We start from the raw sequence: 24,731 nt of genomic DNA on the forward strand, positions 1-24,731 counted from the left end.
CTATCATTCATACAGCTTGGTGTTCAAAACCTCAACTCAAAGCCAAAACAAATTCAAAGCCAAGAAAATAGTTGGTGTGTGTTATGTCAAGAGAGGAGTCAAGACCCCTATGCTGTAGCTGGGGGAGGAGTTTACAGTCAAGGTCTCTTTGTACACTGGATGGGCGGAATGAGGCATGTTCTCTGGATCTGCTGTGGATATCTTGTGGTAGACTCGGTCTATGAACCACTGTTGTGGAGGGTAAAGGTGAGAAGCTAGGAACTTCTGGAAGGCTAAGTGTGTGCTGTAATGTAAAAGAAGAAAATACTTCTTTGTGTTAAGGAAAATAGAAGGGGAGAATGCTGTTGATCACCATTGCCTGGCGTCCGTCTCTTATATCCATATGTAACCTAAATTCTGCCACAATAAGCTGCTGTGATAATCACATTTATAAATGTTTCCACTCCGCCCTCTCCTTACTCCTCTTCCTTATCCTTTTCTTCTCATTTACCTTCCAAAAAAAGTGTTTGTTCTGCTCCTCAGAATACATATGATAACTACTTGAAATCAAGGACTAGGAGGAACATGAGCACAGAACGCTGTTAAAACCAATGGTGAAGAAAGGCTGCTAGGGGCAAATAGAGAGTCCCAAGACCCGCCCCACTAGGCCCGTCCTTCTCATCTGCCTTGCCTTGCATTTTGTGGAGTTGGAGGAGCTCCTATCCCTTAGCTGCTTCTGTGCCTTCTGTTTCCTCGTCCTCACTACTTTTCTTTTGAGCATATGTGTAACAACTTGCCAGTCTGTGCTTTCCTGTAGCACCTAGAGTCACTGTTTTGGTGACACTCTGCTTTCAACCTTACATTGCATATGCATGTTTTGTTGTTATTTCTGTATGTTGCCATTTTTCCCCTGAAGAACACAATAAAAAGAAGTGAAACTTCTGTTTACCATAGTTTATAACTCGCCAGTAACTGAAAGTGACCACCTAGGAAAAGGACACTTCTCTCTCCTGCTTTCCTTTTTTGTGCTTGGTTTCAAGGAATGTAGTATGCAGAAGCTGCTATTACTGCTTCTGTGAAGTTACGGTGAAGAGTTGTGGCTCTTGTCTGGTTTTGTATATTTTTAGGCAGTGTTAATTCCAAATAAACTAGAAAGATAACTTCAACAAAAATAGAGAAAGCATAGTTTATACAGATACTGTGCTTATTTGGAGGACTCGCAGTAGAATTTACTGCCCTCACACTGTTGAGGCATCTGAGAGAAAATTAAAGGATATCCTTGAGCACACTGAACACCTCATCCCGACTTCATCGTAGGCCTGTGTAGTTGTTTGCACATGTGTTTAAATTTCAGAAGTTTACATTCCTGTTGCTAGCAAGAATAAACGAATACAGTAGATATAGATCTGACCAGTGAAATTATATCTAAAAATAAATTTGCCATCGTTGCCCTAATTTTCTTCTGAGCAAATCTTGTTTGAAATAATTAAAATCATATATTTCTGAAATACCGTTACTGCATGTTAATAATAAAATGTTTTGTATGTGTCTTTTGCATTCTGTTCTTCTGTAAATGATCTCCGGAAGAAGCTTAGCTAAGCACCATTTATGCTGTGACAGCATAATATTAGATTGCTGCTGCAAAACTCAATTCTGTGTGTCTTCAGTTTTCTACATTAAATTTCTTTTCTGTTTGTGAAATCCTGTACAGCAAATGGAACCATTTCAAGTTTTAATTCAAGTGTTTGTTATTTTATTCTAGGTTGTTGGAAGAGGAGCCTTTGGTGTGGTCTGCAAGGCAAAATGGCGAGCTAAAGATGTAGCTATTAAACAAATAGAAAGTGAATCTGAAAGAAAAGCCTTCATTGTAGAGGTACAGTACGTTTGTTGGAAAATACGTGGTTTGGTAGAGCTTATTTTCTTAAACTCATGGGTGCATTTAGTGTACTAAAAGCTATGTCTGTATTACAAGGTAAATGCAGCCAGTACGGTACAGGCCTAGACCCTTTTACTTGCCAAACAGGACACCTGTCAGAGCACACTGCAGCTCCTTTAGTTCTCTTCCCATAGAAACTGGAAGGCAAGGGGGCAGAGAGAGGGGCAGGCAGGTAGGGAAATGCCACTTCCTAGATTCTGTCCCATTGTGGAGTCAGGGTGCAGTTGAAACACCCGAAGAGCTGATTAGTGCTTCCAGGGGCTACAGTGTAGGTTCTTTGTACAGTCAGGTCCACACTTGAAACTGTTTCTTACTTTTTTCAGCAGTTCTAATAATTTCTTTTTTTTTTTCTTACGTGTAAGTTTATTAGTACATGTAACTCATTTAAGGGTAATCACTCTTTCTATTCAATGTCTTACTTCAGAAAGACCTTGAGTAGTTCAGATACACTGATAAGCTTCCCAAGATACATAACATATTCTAGACTCAAAAGTACCCAAGTAATTTAAATGAGATGTATCGTGACATGCTGCTTAGTATTTAGTCAGTAAGGATCTAGGATGTTCAAGATACACAAAACATGATAAAAACAAATACTTTAAATTGGAACTAAAAAGGTAATACACTGTAGGGTTAAAGGAAGCATATTTGTAGTAGGCCTCTGCGTGTAAATATTTGTATGTTTTTCATTACCATGGAAAGTTTTTAGTGTTGTTAGTCTGGATCTGACTTAATATTGAGTAGACCTGATCAGCATATTTTTTGTTGTTCAAAACAGAACCGAGATAATCCCAGAAATACTTCTGTAATTACTGGGGTTCAGGAAACCCTACACAGTGCAAGCATCAGTTGTAATATTTCATTCTGGTTTTTTACAATTTCTGAAACATACATAAAAAATAACATTCACTCCCTAGATGATGAATAGCATAAGCTGCCTCAGAAGCCTGTATAAATTGGGGAAAAAAATCCTTTTCCCTTTCCTCCTACTACCCACTGGTAAAGAAGAATTCAGTGCAAAATAGTCTGTTTGTCAATACAAGCAGCAGTAGGTTCTTGGAACTATGTCACATTAATATTAAACTGGCTGGCTTATTTTATAGGATTGTGGGGTTGGGGTGTTTTTTTAAACAGTAATTATATTGTGAATAAAGTCAGTATTATTCGGATTTTATATGTAGCCAGACAATCAGGATTCCAAAACGGGAGGCTCCAGGAAGAGCACCAAACCTGTAGAGGTTGCACAGTACTTATGACTTGAGTGATTTTACTACACCATGAAAAAAATACTTTCTTTAAATTTGATTTCTTCAGGATTTCTTTTAAAACACAGTTCCGGTTAGACACAAACCTAATTACATAAATTAAAATGCAAACAGGGACGTCAGTCTTGTAATTCCTAAAATCACCGTCTAGGGTCATGCAGACATACAAAACTGTGATTGCTGTTGTGGTGTATGAATTATACATGTGAAAATAAAGCATTGGCCTTTTTCGCCCATGGTTTGAAATGAAGTGTGATTTGTATTGCAGCTTCGACAACTGTCACGAGTAAACCATCCCAATATTGTCAAGTTATATGGAGCCTGTCTAAACCCAGTAAGTCATAGCTTTGTCAGTATGACAAAAGGTGACTAGCTTAACATTTTCAAGCATCAATGCATAAAATGTGTTTTGTACACAAAAGCGTATATTTTACATAAATTTTGTATGGTTTAGCCATAATAAGGAAATACATAGATATGTAGGTTGGTTGATATTTTCAGGTTTTTGGTTTTTCTTTCCCCTGCTGTGAGAAATAAATTCTTTCAAGAAAAACCCAAAGTTGTTTCTAAACACAGATTGCACTTCAGTTTGTCAGAATGGCATCTGGTGTATTACACTTGTAGTGTCATTCACATCTACAGCCCTATTAATTGCAAATTAGCAATGTGAAAAGAAAATACATTAGCAACACATGAATCATAGCTTGTAAATCAGTTCCTATTCTCAGATATGCAGCTTTCAGGATTTGCTTGTTTTCTGCCACAGCTGCAAACATTCTCAAAGCAAGTACTGTGACAGGACAGATGTATCCTTAGCTAGTTCTAGTATAGGCTATTTAATTGATTAAAGTAATGCTGCATCCCATTTTTTCTTGGTACTAGTGAAATTTTTTAGACATGGTGTTTAAAATCTTTTTGTAAGCCACTATAAGCAAATGAATTGCAGTTTGAAGACGGTGTTTGCTTTTCAAGACTGAGAGGGAGGGAGGCCATTCTCTTCTTTCCTAACTTACAGTGGGAACTAAGTATAAAACTGATTTCTGTTTGCTATATGTAAATACATACCATTCAGACTGACCCTTTGATAAATTTTCCATTAGCTTAGGTATGGAGACTTTGCAGTTCATCTCAATGAACTTTACACTTACAAAAAACTGTTTTCCACCCCTGCATTTAAAATATTCCTATTTTTTTGTCCCCTCCCTGCCCCCAAAGGTGTGTCTTGTTATGGAGTATGCTGAAGGAGGTTCTCTATACAATGGTGAGTATCATTTCAACATAGTGTCTTCCTGGAGCTGAAGTACTAGTGTTAGGGCAAACACAATGTAAAACATAAAGTTGCTTCACACATATGTCTCCACCCTTGGAGATACTCAGAAGCCATCTGGACACAATCCTGGGCAACTGGCTGTAGGTGGCCTGCTTAACCCTGCTCAGGGGACCTCCAGAGGTGCCTTCCAACCCTAGCCATTCTGCGGTTCTTTAAAATTCTTAATGTAATTTTAAGGAGAAAGGAGTGTGCTTTTAAAACCTACATTTTCAGTCCTCTGGTTTGTTTCTTGATACCAGTTTGTTATGTTTTATACCAGCCATTTAAGGTTTTCCAGTGGAACAGATTCCTTTATAACTTGTAAATTCCCTGAGCATTTGTTTAACATACTTTACCAGGGATAGCCAAGAACACGCAACATCTTTCATATTGAATTTCAACATCAAAAATTATGAAAAACATACTAAAAAGGGGAAATATTTTGACATTTCCGTTATTTAACAGTCTGCAGAAGGGTATTTTCAGTTGCAGTAATGAGGCATTGATAATTACTTAGATGGAGCTTCTGACTGGTATGTTGTTAACTCCATTGTATCTGTTGTAATATGCAATAAAGTTCTTTTTAGTTTGTGCCTTTGTTTTGCAGTGCTGCATGGTGCTGAACCTCTGCCTCATTATACTGCTGCACATGCCATGAGTTGGTGTTTACAGTGTTCCCAAGGAGTGGCTTATCTCCACAGCATGAAACCAAAGGCTCTAATTCACAGAGACCTGAAACCACCAAAGTAGGCTTATGGCTCATACGTTGTATTTTCTCACAATTGGAATTTAAGATAATTTATAATGACTTATTTGCATTTGAAAGAAATAGCTTTAATTGTTACTGACATTATTGGATGTAGTGTATTCTGAATGAAAGCTGTGCGTTTGAAACTTCAGTTACAGAATGATGGTGCAAGGTACAGGATACGAACTGTACTCATTTACTTTCTGTTAAACTGGAAAAACATCCTGCTCCTGCCCTGTATCATGGAAGAGGATTTGGATAGGGATAGGGCTTCTTATCAGAGGCATTTACAATGCCCCAATTTTACAATGAGTTGTGGTGTTCAATGAACATGGGGTGGGAGGTTGGGGGTGGGGGTGTTTGGTTGCTTGGTTTTAACATCATATTTAATCCGATAAAATAGAGCTTTTCTGCAAATGGCCATCTTCCTCTGTGCCCTCCTTCTGCTTGTTCCACTACCCCTGCCAGAATCTCCCATCACTGTCCACTGAAACAAAGACATTTTCTACCCAGTCAGTTTGTTGATCTGACTCATTTTACAGCTTCAGATCTGGCTCCACAGATTAGTTGGAAACAGAGATTTGGGGATCATCAGGATCATTCCCTTTGGATGGTAGCCTGCCATTACTACAAGATAAAATTATAATTTGAAGCCACGCTTTAATTTTTTCTTGTATCCTCAGTTTTGATTTAGAGAGCTGTTAACATGTAACTTCAAGTGCTTTCATTTGAATAAATAGCTAAATTGACTGACATTAATAGGACTCTTGATCGTTCTTCTTTTGGTAAAATTGTTACAGCACTTGTTATTTTTCAGCTCTGCCATGTGAAAGACTAATTTTGGCAATATATGCTTAGCAGTTTACTATGGCTGAAGATTTTTACTTAAAATCTAGCATGTAGAAATAGTAATAAATTGCAATATGTATTTGCTTATTTTAAAATATTTTGTATGTTCAGATGACCTTACTTATTTCTCAAATTACAAAACTAAAGCACTGAGAAGCAAAGCAAATAGATATTCAGATATATTAAAATGATAGTTGTTGGGTTTAAAAAAAATTTAAAAAAAAATAAAAAAACCACCCAACAACAGTGGTTTATTACCAGACTATTTCATCCTACAGTTTTAATTTTTATTTTATTTTTTTCTTTGACAGTTTGCTCTTGGTAGCTGGGGGGACAGTTCTAAAAATCTGTGACTTTGGTACAGCCTGTGATATTCAAACACACATGACCAACAATAAGGGAAGTGCTGCTTGGATGGCACCTGAAGTTTTTGAAGGTAACTATAATTTACAGTGTCAATGTTATGTGTTCTTCCTAGGGATGCAACGGTGAATTAATTTGATATAGGAAATAAGAGCATCGTGTAATCTTACTTTATTTCAATCAGTGTATGAACGTTTGAAGTAACAGCTGAAAGAGTCTTGCTGGAAATCTAGCATTTATTTCAAAATCTGTGTGATTATGTATTGATCTAGTTATGCTGAGTTTTGAAGTGGAGCACTGAACTGACCATCGTGATAGTATTAGACAGTTAATTACATGAAGATATGGAATCTTTATTTGTGTCATTGTTGAGATTTACATAAGGAGTACCTTTAGACAACTGCTGTTCATTTTATAAGTAATTAAAATGCAGCCAGAGGGCTATTTCCCCATGATTGTGCTGTTCCCGAGATTCTTAAGTCATTTCAAACTCTTCTGACATTTAAATTGATTGTCATTACTTTCACTCGCTATTCTGATCAGCTTGTATCTTTAGAATTCCCCTGTTAGTGTCTATAAATTGAACATAATTGCCTTCATTTCCAGTCCCCACTTTCTTGTAACTCCATCTTCATCTGCTTTTTGTGTAATCTAGAGGTTTGATGCACTTCCTTCTTCCTACATACTGAGGGACTTGTTATTAACAGTTAATTTAGTTAAGTAGGAGAACAAGCTATTTCTTGGAGTGTAGCTGGGAAAGACTGAGGACACTTGATAATTAGATATAATTGCTGCATGATTATCAGAGAAATAATCCAGTCAATATTTGATTGAAAATTAAGCACCTTTTAGCCATTCAGTACCTTAAATTATCATTGTAGTTAGCAGAGTGGTCTGGAGAAGTCATGTCCCTGCTTTAGGAAGCAGGTGTCCTGGCTTTGAGAGATTTGGCAAGTACCTCTGTGCAGCAGTGGTTTCCCAGATTCTGGATCCAAGTGGCCACTCTTGGTGTCCTTATTGTAGAGAGAAGCAGCAAATTATATGTGTCCATCTACAGTTTTAACAGGTTTTCTCCTGAACACTGCCTTTGGAGCTTTTGTTTTGAAGGTACCGTCTTCTCCCATATATTGTTCAGGGGACCCACCTAAGAGGGTGATCTGTTTCATTCTGGTGCCTAGAAACTTTCCATTTTGTCACTCTGTATTGAGGCACCTGCTCTATTTCTTTAAATCTAGCTAGGAATGCTTCTTTTCTTGACATTTATTTATTCTTAAATGAAATTGTATAAGTAAGAGATATATTTTTCTTTTAGAAATAATCAATTGGACAGTCATTGTTAAAGTTAGATTTTTTTGAGTGGAAAGCCTTAATCTAAAATGGATTTTGAAATAAGTATATTATACTAGGGATTTGCAGTGCATATTCTAATTCCTCTGGTGTACGAATTCAACAAAGCAGAACAAAGAAATCTTGTATTACAAATTTAGTGCTGGACAGCAGCAAAAGCCTTCAGTTTACAGTTGGTTTTATGTACTTTTATCTGAAAGCATTTACTGATAACGACACAAATCTTTATACCAGAACAAGTATCAATGAAAGAAAGGAATCTGTGAGCTTTTTTTGGTGCGGCATATCAAATCGCTCTTGAAGCCGTCATTAAACTACTAAAATACTCATGTCTAATGTAAAAATTGTTAAAAATTTGTTTGGTTATGCAACTGCATCAGAATTCAACAATGGAATAAATGCTAACATTTTAGTACTGTTCTAGTACTGATGCTTTCAGATGAGAGCAATAAAGGCCCTAGAACTATCTGTAGATGGCAGAGTGCTCACTGAAGTAGCTGCCCTAATATTAAAATTTTCCCCCCATTTTAGCATTATAGGGTATTGAGAGCCTTGTACAGATCAAACAGTCTAAATAAAAACAGTGTCATTTAGATCAGGATAAAGTGAAAGAGAGCAAGTGCTCTAATTTGAGAACTCCCTTTAGAAGAAAATGTTTTAAAACTGCTTGGGGATAATTGGATAAATTGAGGATAGACTGTGTATATCCTACCTTGGTCTTTTACATAATGAAACAATACACAATACTGTATCATTCTTTTTGCACTCTCAGTTTTCAGAATTAGTCCAAGGCTTCTCAGCTACAAAATGGGATTTCCTTGCTCAATCCAGAAAATAACACTACTTCCTTGTCATAGGCTGTGGGTCACAGAAATGCTGCGGCTGCATAGATGAGAGAGACTGTTTTGCTTCCCTTAACAATCTGCCATTGTTTACAGATGCTTTTTTTGTTTCCCAGCACCTTTTAAACACCTGACTGGTGAAGTTGATTTTGTTACTCCCCTTCAGTACCTTTTGAACTCATTAGCCACATCAGCTATTTTGACACAGGTGTAAAGAGTTTTGGAGATGCCAGGTTCTTAGTTTTGTAAAATCTGTACCTAGGAGAAGTCCAGATTAGTGTCTTCAGTTAAAGATGACTTGTGGTTTGTGCTGCAGCCTGTCTCCCTTGCCGACTGGTGGGTCTGTAAGAACTAGCCTGAGAATATGCTGCTTCTCTTGTGCAGTTTGTTGGAGGTATGGGGGCAGAGGAAGGTGGCTTGTAGTTAGTGGAGCCTGTTGAAACTGGATGCTATATGATGGGTATCTATGTGAAACTACGCTTCTCTAATCCCACCATTTTATGAAATTATTTGTGTCAATGCTTTCTGTTTACATATTAACAAAAAGAAATCTCTTGGCCACTGGATGCCAATTTTGATCCTTGTTTGAAGACAGATTTCTATTATTTATACGCACATATTGATGATCATGTCATTAGCTATTCACATGTATTTTTAGTATTTGTGTGAGTTATGGTTACAGAGCATACATTCTTTCTTTTCAGTCTCTGAACATTTTTATTCATTATTCTGTATCACCTACGTGTCTTCTGCACCTTTAACAGGAGTCTTAGAAATATTGAACTTATGGTCAAAGAACTTTAAGAAATGACCTGACAGAAAGAGTAAGAGTAATGAATGGAGAGGAAATAAAGCGGTGAGGAATTGAGGAATCTGCTGATGTGTTCATATGCTATTTTACTAGTTCTGCTAAAGACCTGTAAATAATAAAGAGCAGTAGGTATGACAGAGATGTTACTGGCTGGCATATTGTGACTAGCATGGAAGAAATGAGTTGAAAAATATTTGGAGGAAGCAAGCATAGTCAGTTAAATCCTGAATGCAAGAGATCTTATAAACCACAATTTATTAAGTTTAAATTATATAAGAAAACTAAGGCATTTTATCATTTAAGGATGACTCTGAGTGAAACGGATTGATTTCCAGAGGGAGGCATTCTTAACAATTCTACTGTCAAATGATTTCAGACTTAAGTTAGTGTGAATCAGCCAGCTTTAGAAAACTGTTTTTTCTCAGCAAAACAATTGTGAAATGAAAGGAAGCATACAGAGCTATTTGTCAGCTCAAACTGTACTTCTTGTAATGTGGTATATAGAAAAGAGACATATTAATGGCTTTCTTCCAGGTAGCAATTACAGTGAAAAATGTGACGTTTTCAGTTGGGGTATTATTCTCTGGGAGGTAATCACCCGTAGGAAACCTTTTGATGAGATTGGTGGTCCAGCTTTCCGCATTATGTGGGCAGTTCACAATGGTGAGTTGAAAATACTTTCATTACATTTGAAGTTGTCTGTTTGACCTGTAAATTTGTTAAACATTTTTAACTGTGAGCTTTAAATAACTAGTTTTTCTGGTTTATACTTCATTAAATATGCATTTTTATCATGAAGACTTAAGAGTTAGACACTGCTGGTTTCATGTCATGTGGGTTTTATGTTACTTGGCTGCTACAGTGCTTGCATTTCCTGCTACATGTAACTAGCATATGAACAAACAAGGGAAAAGGGCCATGTTCATTTAGTTATGACACTCCATTTTAAAAGTGATCTGAATTGTGCTACAAAAAAACCCCCAACCCATCCTCTGGATGAGTAATGATTAGCCAAGTTTTTTTTTTATTGGGCGCCTACAGTAAATGCGTGAGTTTAAGTAATTTGACTTTATATAGAAATGCTAGAAACTGTCGAATTCCTGCAGGACTACTAGGCATTAAAAATGTTGCTTTGCTTTTCATCTGTTGTTTTGTCTTTGCTGCTGGGGTTAAGGTTTTTTTGGTTTTGTTCTGCTGTTCGAATTGTTTTATATCTAGGTGCCTACAGGAATGGAGCAGGACTCAGCTCTCCTAGGTACTATACAGAACAGATTCTCAGGAGCTTAGGGTATAAACAGGAGACAGTGATTGGATTCAAATGGACAAAAGAAAGCAGTGGTACAACATTGGTCCAAATAATAGAGTGTAGTGTCTTCATGCTAGTAGTGTAACTTTTTTAACAGTGTGTTTTTAGGTACCATGGCAAAGCAGAGTTTTAAGAAGAATAAAGTAATGATAGTGAAGTAGTTCAGTGAATGTCTGCAAAGAGTTTCTGCCATTTGTGAAAGACCACATCAAAGAAAGCACGAACTTGTTTGGAAGATGTAATTAACAAACAAGCAGTGAAGGCCAGTACTTTGCCAGAGTGTCATTGCTTCAGTACTAAATGATAGAAGCTTAAGGTGAGCACAGGCATCCTATTCAACGAAGAGGAGAGAGAGGCGGACAGTGATAGGATGGATGAGCATTACAGTCATAATAACACACAAAGTGTTTGCAAATGGCATTTTTGAATGGAGAGATTCTCCATTTCAGTTTTTCAAGGACATAAGTCATTGAGATTAGGAGCGATGAGTGCCTCTCATAAAAGCATTGATTGTCAAAGTAAGTGTAAATGTAATAGTCATAAATCAGAAAGCCTCAGTAAGGTGCAGAAGTATCCTTTAGGGGAAGACAGATTCCCTGTCTGTCCCTGGTTTGGTTTTAAAAACTTACCTCTTTTTCTTTTTCCCCTTTTTCTTTTCTCCCCTGTGTGCCCCCTCCCCCCGCCCCCTCCATCCCCCACCCTCCGTTTCATAGGAAGGAAATGTTAGTGCGCTTCATCTCACTTGAAACCATTGTGGCACTCTTACTTGATGTATTACTTGTTATGCTTAATAGGCTTTTAAACACTTGCTGCTTTCTGTGCAAAATGTCACTACATCTCGTCTATTAAACACAACTGTATGTCTGTTAACTGTATTCGTTGTTGAAATAGTGAAGAGTAGAAACTGGAACCAAAAGAATGGATGAATAGTGATACAATTGAAGTAAAATGTGTAATTAAGAACATGTATAGACCATGAAAAAGTCACCTGAAATTGGTGTTTCCAGTGCTTAATAATTTTTCAGGAAGTTCTTAAGAGCAAAATCTGCCCTCAAAAATACTTCCACCACCACCACCACCCGGTGGTCTTGTAAGTACAGCATTAGGAACCAAAGACTGTTGCTAATTACTTCCTAGTTTGGCCTAAAGCTTTATTCTTCAGAAAGTGGTAATATTCATTAGCCATTATAATGTGTTGTATTTGGTCAGTCAGTGAATTTCAGACCACTACTGAAGGAAAAGTTTCATTTTCTTTCTACTAGTTTGTATGTAATTGTAACTTCTATGTAGTGCAAAGGAACTTTTTTTGTCAGATTTTTGCTGGTAAGAGAGAAAATTAAGTACAAGCCGTTTTTTTCAGACTAGAATTAACTATACATTTTCCTGTATTTATTTAGCAAAATACCAGAGAGAAATCAGTTGCTGTCAGTCATCTTATAGTCTGTTTTAACAAATTAAGGATTTTTTCTAATTTCAATTATAGGTACTCGGCCACCACTGATCAAAAACTTACCTAAACCAATTGAGAGTTTAATGACCCGTTGTTGGTCCAAGGATCCCTCACAGCGACCATCCATGGAAGAAATTGTTAAAATAATGACACACTTGATGCGGGTATAAAAATGTATTTTTATATCTTAATTATTCCTTAAGCTATTAAGTTGGGAAATTGAATTATGAAGGGTATGTGTTTTATCACACTCTAAAGGCAGGCTTGCATGTTTTCTCCTTTTCTCTTGTTGATAAAAATTTTCAGATTATTACAGTAGAGAAGGGAAATTGTTCCTCTCCTTATGGCAGATGTATACTAACTCATAACAGATTTGGGGAAATTAATAAAAATATTTATAGATGTATTTTAATGTATTACTAAAAATAAGTGCATTTATTTATCTTCTAATACATTACCATAAGCATTATATATAATTAGTATTTATAAATTATTTTATGAAGTCTTATTTACATAATTTTAAAACAATTGTTAATTACTTCTTAATCAAATCAATTGCGCTTTTTTTCACAGTACTTTCCAGGAGCTGATGAACCTCTGCAGTATCCTTGCCAGTATTCAGATGAAGGGCAAAGCAACTCTGCCACTAGTACAGGTACACTTGTATAAGAGAAAAGAAGAGCAACATGAAGTGGTGCAGATGGGTTATAAAGCACATTCTCATACAGATTTTGAACTCAAATTGCGAACGGTAACCTTTCCAAAATCTTAAGTATTGGCAGGTTTTTTGGGTTTTTTGTTTGTTTTGTTTTGTTTTTGTGGAGACCTCATACCACATCATATTTAGTATTCTCAGCCAAATGGTTTTTGCTGAAGCGTACCTTTAATGGAGAACAAGCATATAATAACAGAGTGTCTAGGTTTAAAGTCTCCTCCTTCTTTCCCAATAAAGGCTGCTAGCAATTGACACTCTTTTCAGTCCTATGTAGTGTTAAAGAGTTGGCATTTAAAAATTTTTTACTTACCTTGAAATCCACATCTTCTTTTGGTTATGATCTCCACAATTTAACCTTGCAGTTGTTTTGTGTTAAGATTCAATAAATACAGTGATCAAGGAAATCGCTAGAAAGATGAATGGAACGAACAAAATGTGGGCTAGGCTTTCAGGTAGTCTTGGCCTCAGAGAAATTCTTTTAATAACGGAAAATTAAGATTATTCAGTCTGCTCATTTTTTAAAGTACAGTTTTCCTACTTAAGTAGTTCTTAATCTTGAGTGTCTTCACCTTCTGCTGCTTGGTTGGTTTGTTTACTATCTCCAAACAAATTGCTGTTATTTTGGATAAAGTTTCCTTGGCTGCTTTGCAACTTTGTGACCTGTATGTTACAAAAATCTTTTCAGCTGTGGCATCTTACTGTACTAGCTGTTCTCCACCCCTCAGCCGGTGATTTGAAGATATGATCTATCTGTTTAAACTGTGAATATATTCCTCTATGGTTAATGATGGACTTTGTCATTAATTGTGAATGAGGTTGCTCGTCATGGTGCTAATAAAAATCTACCCCAACAGTTTCAGAGCAAGCTAAAGATTGACTTTAGAATGTCATCATAGTACTTCAATTGTGTATTCTTTTTCACTTTGTACATTAATGGATCTGTTGCAATCTTGCAGCTTGCCTTTCATTAAAAGTTTTCAGAAGTGTTGCTTTAAAGCAGTTAGATTTCTGAGAATGCTCAAGTGAAGAGATGCACTCTAGTACTTTTAATGAATTTTTTCAAATGTGTTTCCTTGTTACTTATTTCTAGGTTCATTCATGGACATCACTTCTACAAACACAAGTAACAAGAGTGATGCTAATGTGGAACCAGGTGACTTCCAAGGAGCTTCTACCAATGACACTATTAAACGTTTAGAGTCAAAATTGGCACAGCAAATGAAAAATACAGCCAAGCAGCCGGTAAGCCAACACATGCATTTTGGAGCCATAATAATGAAATGGACAAAGATCAACCAAAGTGATGTAACTGCTATGAAAAATTATGATCTTCTTTCAAAAATAGTACAAAATTGGAGCCAGTTAGTTACAGGAAAAGAACATGAAAGGTGATGGAAAAATATTCAGTGATTACAAAAAGGTAAACTGGAAGGCTCTAATAAGACCTGCAATGAAACAAAAGAATAGTTGATTTTATTTGAAGGGATTCATTAGGTGAAAAAAAGTATATTTGAAAATAGCTGCCTTAATTTAGAACCAAAATATTAGTATGACATGAAAGGATTAAAAATTTACATGAATTTTTGAAATACTATTTTTTTTTTCAAGTAGGGTGAAAAAATACAACATTCTCTTGTGACAGCGTTGGCCTAATTCTACTCAATTTTTATCTGTGTAAGGTTAGATTCTCTTGAAAGTTGCAAATATTTGGTTCTTGTATGCCAATAATAGCTAAATTATTACCATTTATTGATTTATAGATTTTAAATCCTGTCACTTTTTAGAGGCACGTTATAGAAACATATTTTAACCTACATACTGTGCATGTCATGGAGGGGCTTCTGCAGGATTTTTTTTCTTTTCAAAAATGTGATTGTTGCAACAGGGTGATCCTGGTCGTTTGAGTTTACCCCCATCTCGTGGGAGCAGCGTAGAGAGCTTGTCAGATGTTCGCGTGCGACCACAGTCAGCCCTCGTTTCAGGAGAAGCCAAAAGGATGAGTGCTGACATGTCTGAAATTGAAGCAAGAATAGCTTCCATCACAGGTAAAATTAAAGGATGTATGGGGGATAGCCTAAGGAATTGGAAGGAAGGAGGATGTAAAACATGCATAGTCTTACAAAACGTTAATGCCGTTAGCCGTATGAAAGTACTTTAACTTCCCATGTAGTCTTTATTGTCCTTGTATGAATTGTGGGGGAAAACGGCTTCATTCACAGTTGTACACTCAACAAGGTTGAGCATTGTAATTGGGTACTTTTAACATTATGGAAGAGACTACCTTTGTTGAATTATGCTTTTACCTTTTCAAAAATATTCCTATTCCAAATGCACAACTTTCTCCTTTGCATCTGAAATAATGTTACTCCGTCTCTGGTAGCATACTTCTAAAATCACACTTCCTTCCAGGTTATTCCTATAATATTTTGAAATTACGACGTGGGTTTAAAATTCAGCATGTTCTCAAATAAGTTTTAAAATAAACTTTGTCAGATTTCAGAAAGGGAAACATAGGTAGATTTTATTTATCAGATTAACAAAGCATTGCTGTCTTTAAAAAAAAAAAAAAAAGTACAGGTGTTTTGCCAGGTTTCATTCAGGTAGCTATAAACTTCCGTGTTTAAATATTAAATCCTTGAGTGAATTGGAATTTATGTGTAAGTATTAATAATTTTATGGCGAAAGCAATCTTTATTCTTCCAGAAAAACAAATTAATAAACATGTCTATACTTGGCAAACACTTTCTTGTCTCTTTTCTTCATCAAAGATATTGTTTGTTAACCTATGCAAACTTCAGGTTTTAAGTTTCATATGTGAAACTTGTTATGGTATATAACCACAGATTTAAATAATCAAACAAAATTTCTTTGGTTAGTCCAAGGTTATTTAGCTGTTCTAGTATTTTTCAACTATTTCTGAAAACTAGGGTAATTGAGTAGCTGTAATTAGTAAGGAAATATGCATCATATTCTGTCTTTCTTGTGTACCATGACTATTTAGTTTTTGTTCTTCATTGTATTATGATCACTCCAAGATCTTGTTTTACTAAATACTGAAGTTACTCATGAAATAATATTTATTTTGCCCTAAACACTTTTTGCTCTTATGTTCTTATTTTAAAGCCTTATTCCAAGATCTGTCCTTTGTATTGTCAGTCTTTGACTGGATAATTGTGTAGCCCATCTCACCCTGAATATCTCTAAAGGTTTCCTAACACAGAAGGCAGCTGTGTACTGATTTGATAATAACAACGTGCTGGTTTTATTTTTAAATGTGTCAGGACTCACTTTGGACACTGACACTCCAAAGTCAATGTAAGTTTTTGATGTTAGTGGAGATAACCTGGCCCTCCTTTGTGTGAGTTTTTAATTTTTCTGGTTCGTCTTCCTTAAGTACCTTGCTCTGAATAGTAATCATCATTTCAGAATATTCTAAGATTATTCTTTTTTTTGAAATGACTGTAGGATTTCTTTTTCTTGAAACGAAGTGTATATTGACTGTAATAGTTAGGGGAAGGGAGTGGGGTGGGTTTTTAAGGAATCACTTTAGGCAGTAAGAACCACTAAAAAGAAGTGAGATCAAACCCATCTGATTGTTACTTTTTCAAAAAGAGCTGAAACAGCACTATATTCATTTTGCTTGTTTTTTAATCTTGTTGACTGTGTGACAGAAATGACATGTTGTGAACTTAAAAAAATTATGTGGCTGGGTGAGAATTGGGCTGTTGAGAGTAAATCACATCAAGAGTTGTTTAGTCGTCTTGTTCCATCTGTTGCTAGATTAAGTGTAAGAGTAAATCACATAATGCACATCACCATTACTTACCAAGTTTGACATGGATATGCTACAGTGTTGTACCTTTGGGAGATGCATTCAGACCTTTTGCTAAATAGGAACTATTTACCTTAAACTACACAAGCAGTAAAATAAAAAATGTATTATTAAATTTTATTCCAAAGCTTATGGTATTTCTTGAACATCATTCAAAAAGTACAAGGTTGATAGTGATACCCAGTTTGCAAAACAAAAAATCTTCACTAATAGGACAAAAGAACGGAAGGCAGCGACATTTGTCAAATGTAGTAAGAGTAAGCATTTTTACAGAGATGGACGAGATTTCCTTTAAAAGGAGGTGATTTAAAGAAACAGAAGTACAATGAATAATCTGGTTTATAGAATAGTTTGTACCCAACGCTAGAAAGAAAATGTTATATAATTTCAGGCAATCAAGAATTTATTTTGAATATACAGGTGATCTGAAATAATTTCATTTGTTCTCTTTTTGGATAATTACATTTGGTTTTCCCTTCTTTGTTGCTATGCTGCTTTCTGTGTTTGACTTTTGTGTTGCTAACTATAACTAATTATATGGTGTTGTAATGATGGCTAGTTCTGCATTTTTTGCTTTTTAACAGTTGCTTTACTATGTGTAAGCATGAGTGGAAGGCAATGCAGTTTATTCTGCATGACACATTTTTGCATGAACTATAGTTTAACCAAGTTTATGAAAAATGCAATATTAGGAATTTAATAATTTTGCTATTGCTATTTTAGTGTTTTGCATGTGTATTGTATATGTGTATTTTTTCAGCCTATTCCAAGCCTAAACGAGGCCATCGTAAAACTGCTTCATTTGGCAACATTCTGGATGTTCCTGAGATCATCATACCAGGTATCGCAGACCAGGTGAACGGGTCAATTGGTTAAGATGCCGGAATAATGATCAGACTGCTAAAAATACTTCTTGCTCCAGTTGCTCTAGGACAGAACTAGAAATTATTCCAATAATTTTTTCATGTCTCTGTAGAGAAGAGCATGGTATTTTATTGCAAGCTTACTTTTTTATCAGTAAAGGATTTGATAATCTAGTTTGAATTTACTTTTACTGATAAAGGATTTTTTCCTTTTATGATCGTGATGTTCAGAGTTTTCTTGTAGAGCAAAACTATATATGCAGTCTTTTATTACAATACCTCATCTGGTGAAAATGGAAGTAAGTTGAAAAATTTCTGTCTAGTTAATTATCTTGCCCTGATCTTTGTTGTGTTTGAGCACTCATTTTTTATCTAATAAAATATTAGTAGAGAAAAAAACTTAAATATATTATATACAGAACTTCAGATTTACATGATACTTGTAATTAAAAAACAACAATCTATGTTATTCTTACATTTGACTACGCTTTTTCTAGAGCAAAATGTGTCTGCATGAGGTATTTCTGTTGTGTTTAATGCAAACTAAAATTATTAGGAGAGTCTTCTGACAGGAAGAAAAATCAGTATAATGAGGCACCATAGCTGGTAATTTCAGTTGGGACTTTAATGAATAATTCTCATCTATCCCAAGTCTATATTTAGTTATCAGCATATCATTTTTCTTTCCCACTCCTTTTTTTGCAACCAAAGTGGATTTCCTTCTTTCTTTTTGTGCTTCTCAAAGCCTAAAAATAAGTATAATCGCTCCCAAACTGTAATAGGTATACCATCAGCGGTACGCAAGTTGCTTCAGAATGATTTGTAAGAGGCAGGAGATGCAAGTAATATCGTCTACATAGCTAATCTAGAGATCCGTTAAAAAACATGGAACACCTACTCTAAATTTGTGTTATCTGAGGAAGTTTCCTTGTAAAGCTTGACATCGGTATTTAAAAGTTGAATGCAAAAAATAATTTTGTGCAAAAGTTTCACATAACTTTATTGAAGTTTACATATAAAAATACAGAATGTCGAAAAGCAGATTCTAAAGAATAATAGCACTACCCATGAAGAGAAAACCTGTTTGGCATTGAGGCTAGCAAATCAGCAAGAAAGTTTACTAGTGTAGCCTTCCACTAATCTTGTAACAGTCCTGGCCTGCCATACATAAATGAAATCCTGAGAGAGCAAGGAAAGAGAAAGTAGAGATCTGTTGAGTTTTGCAACATTGACAGATGATGAGAGCCTGGTACATAAGCTTCCAGCTAACTGAGTGCCTCCTGTCTGTGCATGCTGTCTGCATGTGACAGCACTGAGGCTTCAAAGAAACCTTGACACTTACATTACAGAATAACTAAAGAGTCAGTGAAAATGCCGTGTTGTTGTCACAAAATAGATTGTACCAGTCTGTTGGGTTTACATACTCAGTCAGGGAAAGTCCATTAGATATTCTTCACCTGGACTATTTTAATTGAGCTTGACAGGATGGGAATTCCAAGGTGAATTTGGAATAAATACAAGAGAAATAGCAACCTGTAGAAATGAAAGAAGGTACAGGATGTTGGAGCAAGCATATTAATGATTTTCTCAACATTTACTCTTTAAGGTATTTAAGTCTTAAATAAGCAGTAATGAAATTCACTGTTAATGTGTTATCAGAGGGAACTTCATAAAGAGCAGGATTAGAGTATCACAAAGGGTGAATTTTGTTGTGACTGGGGAAAAATAGAGTAAAATCCAGGGTCATGCACTGAGGGCTATACACCAGCAACAGGGTTTTTTAGTAAAATTACATGGGACCACAGCAGATCCATGCAGATCAATCCCAGGTAGTATGAGCCACTAACGTGATGCAGTTGTGAAAAATTGTGAAATCTTAGGGTTCATTTCCAGGAAAGATAAGGAAGCACTAGCGCTATTTTTATATCTTTTATATATATAAAAAAGTATATTTACAGGCTTTTGTTGAGGTTTAATCAGAAGTTCCAAGTTACTAATCTAGGCAGAAACATACAAATATACAAGAAACGTATATGCACTCTGAAATAATGGTAAGAGCTCCTCTAGGATGGTATGTATGGAGAGTATAAAGAAGGATCTGAAAGCACGGCTTTTTTAGCCCACAATATGAAAACTGAGAAATGAATCTGCAGCTAAAGATTAGGAAGCGAGAACTACTTAAGCTAAAAGACAGTATTGGCACTATGGAAAAAAGATGTGAATTGTTTCCAAATAGATCTAGAATATTTATTAGAAGTTTTGTGGTTGTCAGAACAACTCTCCCATAAGAATCCCAAATTCAGAAAAAAGGAGATTAATCATTAAATGATGGGGATGCGACCATCTGCCCAGTAAACTAATCATATTTCTCTGTATACTTAAAGCAGTTATTCAAAAGGACCTTGCTCAGTTATTCCTTTAAAGACAATATAACATAGCCTGTCTCTCACCTCTTTCTTTGCCCTACTTTCTCAGCACAAGGCTTTCAGTCCTAGTCTCTTAACACGCTTTTCTCCTTCTAGTTATACTTCCAAGACCCCCAAACTGGAACCTCTGTCTCAATCCCACCACGTTACATTTCTTAGCACTTCTGCCACGTACCCAGCTCCTCCAAACTTCCTTGGCCGGCCGTGTCTGTCAGTGGGGCGAGCAGCCCGTCTCCGTCCTTGGGGCAGCGCGAGTGCCAGCCCAGTCTGTGCCGCTGCCTGAAGTTCTGCTGAGCACATGGTGAAGCAGCTGCTCCGGGAGCGGCTGGGCACCATGCAGGCATGTTACCATGAGTCAGCTGCTTTGGGGCAGGGCTATTTTAGAAGTATGAGTACTACATCTGCTATCATTGTGGGGTTTTGTAACGTGTTGCCTCAGCTGCTTTTCGTCCATGAAATGATTATGCTACTGAGGTCGCAAAACACAAAGTTGTCAGTTGAAGGTAAAATGTTGGCAGAAGGGGAAGTTTCTAATATGTATTTGCTCCTCTTTCTAAATAAGCTTAAATAAGGGTGAACAGAACTTCCGTTCATTTCAGATGGCATTTTGTGTTACTCACTGACAAAACTTAGTTGATCCACTTTTCAGTTTCTGACTCCTTTTTCATGTAATTCATTTGCCAGGTTGTTTTCAGTGGTGGTATCCTGCAGCCAGCTAGGCGAGTGGAGTATCTATTTTTTATTTTCAATATATAGTATATATAATATATAGAATAGGTAAGAAGCACCAACATTTTACTTATATGTATATTAAAAATGAAAACCCTAGTGAATACAAAAGGCTTAAGTAGCTATGTTTAAAGAAACAAACAAACATCTAGGTATAGTTTGTAATATATCAAGAAAAATAATCTGAACACCTTTTCAATACAAACCAGTCAAGCAGCATCTGGGAAATGTACCTTCAAGTACAACGTTTTCTTCACTGGCAACATTAGACATCTCATGCATATAGCACACCTGCATTAGGCTTTGTAGTTTTGTCATCTGAAACTGTGCTACAGCATTAAGATTTTCACAGCATTGACACTGGATAAATGAGTCCTTGGGATAGACGTATTTTGTTGAGTGTCTTTAGAAAGTGGATAGGAATGATAGATGCTTTAGGTATTGTGATTTTTCCGTGTACTTTTAAAAACAATATAAGACAGAAATCCTACCCTTGTTTCCCCAGATCACTTCATTCTTCTGGAATTCTGATCAGTGTTTTAACTTCTTTAAAATGTCTTCTAACACTGTTACATTCACGGATTGTCCTGCGCTCCGAGAGAGATTTGGGTCTTGTAGGTATGTAAGGAAGAGAGAGTACTGTGCGCAAATAAGAAAGTGTAAAAGGAGACGCAAGTATCTGCTAAAGGGCAAGGAGAAGAGTTCATAGCTGGTCTGGATATTTGGCAGGGGGGTGGTCAAAGCCTTCGTAAATTGTAGAATTTGTTTTTGCTGGAGCATGTGGGGCAGGACGTGATGGAAGTTTCCTGTTACTTTTGAATTTCATTTTAGAAAACAAACAACAGCATGTGGAATGTTTTATTTTTTGAGGCCAGGAAGTGTGTTTGTAATGTTTTATTTTTAATCTTAAAATCCTGTAAACCACTGAAATCCTGACAGAGTGCGTCAAGCTACTGTATATTAACTCCTGTGCATTTACAAAGCTTAGGTTTTATAATGAGAAGAAATCAGTTTCAAATGGACATAGACGTTAGGACAAGATCAAAACTGTGACAGGAAAGCATAGAGAAGTAGGAGTGATAATTTCAAATAAAGACTATATCTTGTATGTTTTTAAACTGATACTTGTCTTGAATCTGGAGCAATAAGTATTTGTTGATTCGTAGTCTGTTTCTGCTTTGTCTAAGCTATTTGCCAGAAGTCTGCAGTAATTATACTAATTAAAATGGCATTGCCTAGTAGAGCTTGCTCTTCCCTCATGCTACTAACTTAAGATTCTTCATTTAAAGGTGTTCATTTATTACAACACAGTAGTTTTGGCCCTTCTGACTCCCCCCAAGGCATTTTCTTTTCTTTCTTGCACCCCACCCTGATTATTTTAACGTTTTGGCAGCCATGTTCTAATATTTCAGTAACACATGTGCTGGGTTCTTTAAATTCACAAATGTTTCTAATCTGAAATGAGAATTTCAAATATTTTTGCAAGTCTATTTCAGCTGAGCTAATTTCATAACTTAGTGTTGTTGAGTGAAACGTGCACATAATTTTGTATTGGCCATGGGTGTATCTTCCATATCTTGAATATTGAGATGAGTTGTGGCAGCCAGTTGAAGTATCCACAGCACAGAATTCTATTACATATATAATCTTGTTTGTGAACTGATTAGGTAGTGAAAGAGTTCACTGCAAATGAACAAGTCCAGAAATTTTGACATAGGTTTGTCATTCACACGATCGCAAATATTGAAGTATTAAACATAATATAGCCATTGTTGCTTAGGTTAAGTGTGTACTTTCCCTGAATTTTAGAAGCAAAAGATCAAGACCACAGAAAAGTTGCAATTCAAAGTCATTTATAGTCAGAACAAAGAATATATTCCCATTTTAGACTATAAAATGTCCTGACAGATCAGTAAAGTGACACTGAGAATTTTTTATTGCTGTTTTGTGGTAATGTGTTTCTACATGTAATAGTACTTATATTTTAAAATTTAAAGTATGATACCATTAAATGTATTGATTAATTGTAAGTAGTCTTACATTTTTGTAGTAACTGTTACAAATCAAAACACCTGTCAAGCTAGGCTGTGGAGTCTTATGGAAATGATGCTGAATAAGAAGTATCTAAAAGGTTAAAAATGTGATGCCTGTTGCAGGGCTTTGAGTGAACTGGGTTGGTCATTGCGTGCCGGATCGCTGGGCGAGGGGCTGCCACGGCTGCAGGACATGTTTCAGATGCTCCCCTCTGGTAGAAAAGTTACGTAATGCAGAGCTAAGAGCAAGAATTTTGAGCATTGTCAGCTGTTCCTCGGGACGTTTTGGTGTTTCCTTTTGGACAGCTGACCTGCTCTCAAGAGGCAATATGAACAATCACCATAATAAAAATCAAAGTAGCCAGGGAGATTCTGTTGCATAATCTCCTTTTATTTTTAAGGAGACTGTTTCCTGGAAATGCCTTTGATTGCGTGTCAGTGTTAAAATTTAAACTGTTTTATATAGCTGTCACTGGTGGATAATTGCTAACAGGTGGAAGGAGAAGAGGAAAAGATTACAGCATTGTGCTCAGAGGTTGATGGTGAGATGTGATTTAGCTGAACAGTCCCCTTTTCACACTTCTCAAAGCATGAGAATAGGACATAGTTTTGCTCATCTGAAGGAGACAAAGACCAGAAGAAAGAGTTTTTCGCTTAATTTTCGTGAGGGGAGCAGCACACGGGCAGAAGTCCTTGCTGTGTTCCTTGAGCCATGCCAAAGAGCAACAGGTTAAAGCTGGCAGCCTGTTATCTTCGCGGTCTAGCTTTTAGAAATCCCCATAACGTAACGCACTTGAAATAGATGTCGTCATCAGCTCCTGCCCCGAGTACTAAGCCAGACCAAATACATGTGACAGAAGATGGTGGAGTAGAGTGCAGCAGCTATTCATGTGGTAGGAGTGGTTATTGTATTAGGGTATACTTTTTGTTGACAGGCCAGCGTGTTTTGAGTTAAAATTCTGCAGCTGTCTCTCTCTCTCCCTCTCACTTTCTCTCTGTGGATTTGTACAAATTCCAAGCTCCCCTGCAACAGTCGCACCCTTCTTATTTTGTTCTGAATAGATTTCACTGGTTTGTTTTTGTTTTGTTTTTTTTTTCCCAGCAGGAAACGGACAGCAGAGGCGCAGATCCATTCAAGATCTTAGTGTTGCTGGAACAGAGTCCAGTCAGGTAACGTCTTTCTTGTCTCTTCTTTATCTTTCAGTAAAGTCAACACCAAATCTGTACAGGGAAACTGGTCTGGAAATCTTCACCTTTGATGCTTTCATAGAAATGATGTGGAAGCTTGGCAGACTGTAGTGTCATTTGTATTGCATTTAAAGGAGATTCCATGAGGGCAATCTATGAATGAGCTCCAGATGAGAAGTGTTTTCTATATAGATTAAGCAGCATTTACATTTTTATGTACGCAGGTTTTGTGTATCACTTAATTTGGCTGAGGACAGATGTTATGCAGGAAAGCCTTTTCTCCTTTCTATATGTAGAAAACAATTGTAATTACTATTTATGATCATCTGAAGCAGTTATACACACCACAGATTCACTTTCTGCATAAAAATAAAAAGCATGTTCAGTAGTAGTATTTATCATTCATCTGTGACCCCTGAATAGTAACTTACAGTAATAGCCCTCCATTTCTTGTGAAAGGTTTGCAGGAGGATGTTGTCACACAGTGTTGTGTACAAAAAGACTATCTCAGTAAGATATTTTATAATAACATTGCTTCTTATCTGGTATTGTAACGACCATGGTAATAGACGCAGTGGTATTCTAAATTGAATTTAAACTAACAACATGTTAAATGAGAGCAGTATAGCTAATGCTTCATTCAGATGTGTTTATTTTGTAGTTTTAATTGCTTTGTTGTCAGTTTCAGTAATTCACAGGATTATTTGGTTGTTAGTGTGAATTGGCAATTTTGAGATCCC

General features: G+C 36.3%; 1 protein-coding gene across 8 annotated transcripts in view; it reads left to right on the forward strand.

Annotated features, from left to right (window-relative positions):
- The window catches only part of MAP3K7 (mitogen-activated protein kinase kinase kinase 7), a 48,225-nt gene that overhangs the window by 9,845 nt on the left and 13,649 nt on the right, over positions 1 to 24,731 (forward strand). For 2 of the 8 annotated variants that reach the window (XM_056342875.1, XM_056342879.1), the window contains exons 2-13: positions 1,742 to 1,852; positions 3,449 to 3,514; positions 4,396 to 4,441; positions 5,097 to 5,235; positions 6,398 to 6,522; positions 9,984 to 10,112; positions 12,239 to 12,369; positions 12,779 to 12,860; positions 14,011 to 14,162; positions 14,806 to 14,965; positions 17,513 to 17,593; positions 23,909 to 23,973. In XM_056342875.1, coding sequence (XP_056198850.1) covers positions 1,742 to 1,852; positions 3,449 to 3,514; positions 4,396 to 4,441; positions 5,097 to 5,235; positions 6,398 to 6,522; positions 9,984 to 10,112; positions 12,239 to 12,369; positions 12,779 to 12,860; positions 14,011 to 14,162; positions 14,806 to 14,965; positions 17,513 to 17,593; positions 23,909 to 23,973 — 1,287 coding nt within the window. Of the gene's footprint in view, positions 1 to 1,741; positions 1,853 to 3,448; positions 3,515 to 4,395; positions 4,442 to 5,076; positions 5,236 to 6,397; positions 6,523 to 9,983; positions 10,113 to 12,238; positions 12,370 to 12,778; positions 12,861 to 14,010; positions 14,163 to 14,805; positions 14,966 to 17,512; positions 17,594 to 23,905; positions 23,974 to 24,731 lie in introns of those variants that run through there. The other 6 variants (XM_056342874.1, XM_056342878.1, XM_056342877.1 and 3 more) reach the window with 4 other exon arrangements.

This window comes from Falco biarmicus, chromosome 6 (assembly GCF_023638135.1).
Source record: "Falco biarmicus isolate bFalBia1 chromosome 6, bFalBia1.pri, whole genome shotgun sequence".
In the NCBI taxonomy this organism is placed as follows: domain Eukaryota; kingdom Metazoa; phylum Chordata; class Aves; order Falconiformes; family Falconidae; genus Falco; species Falco biarmicus.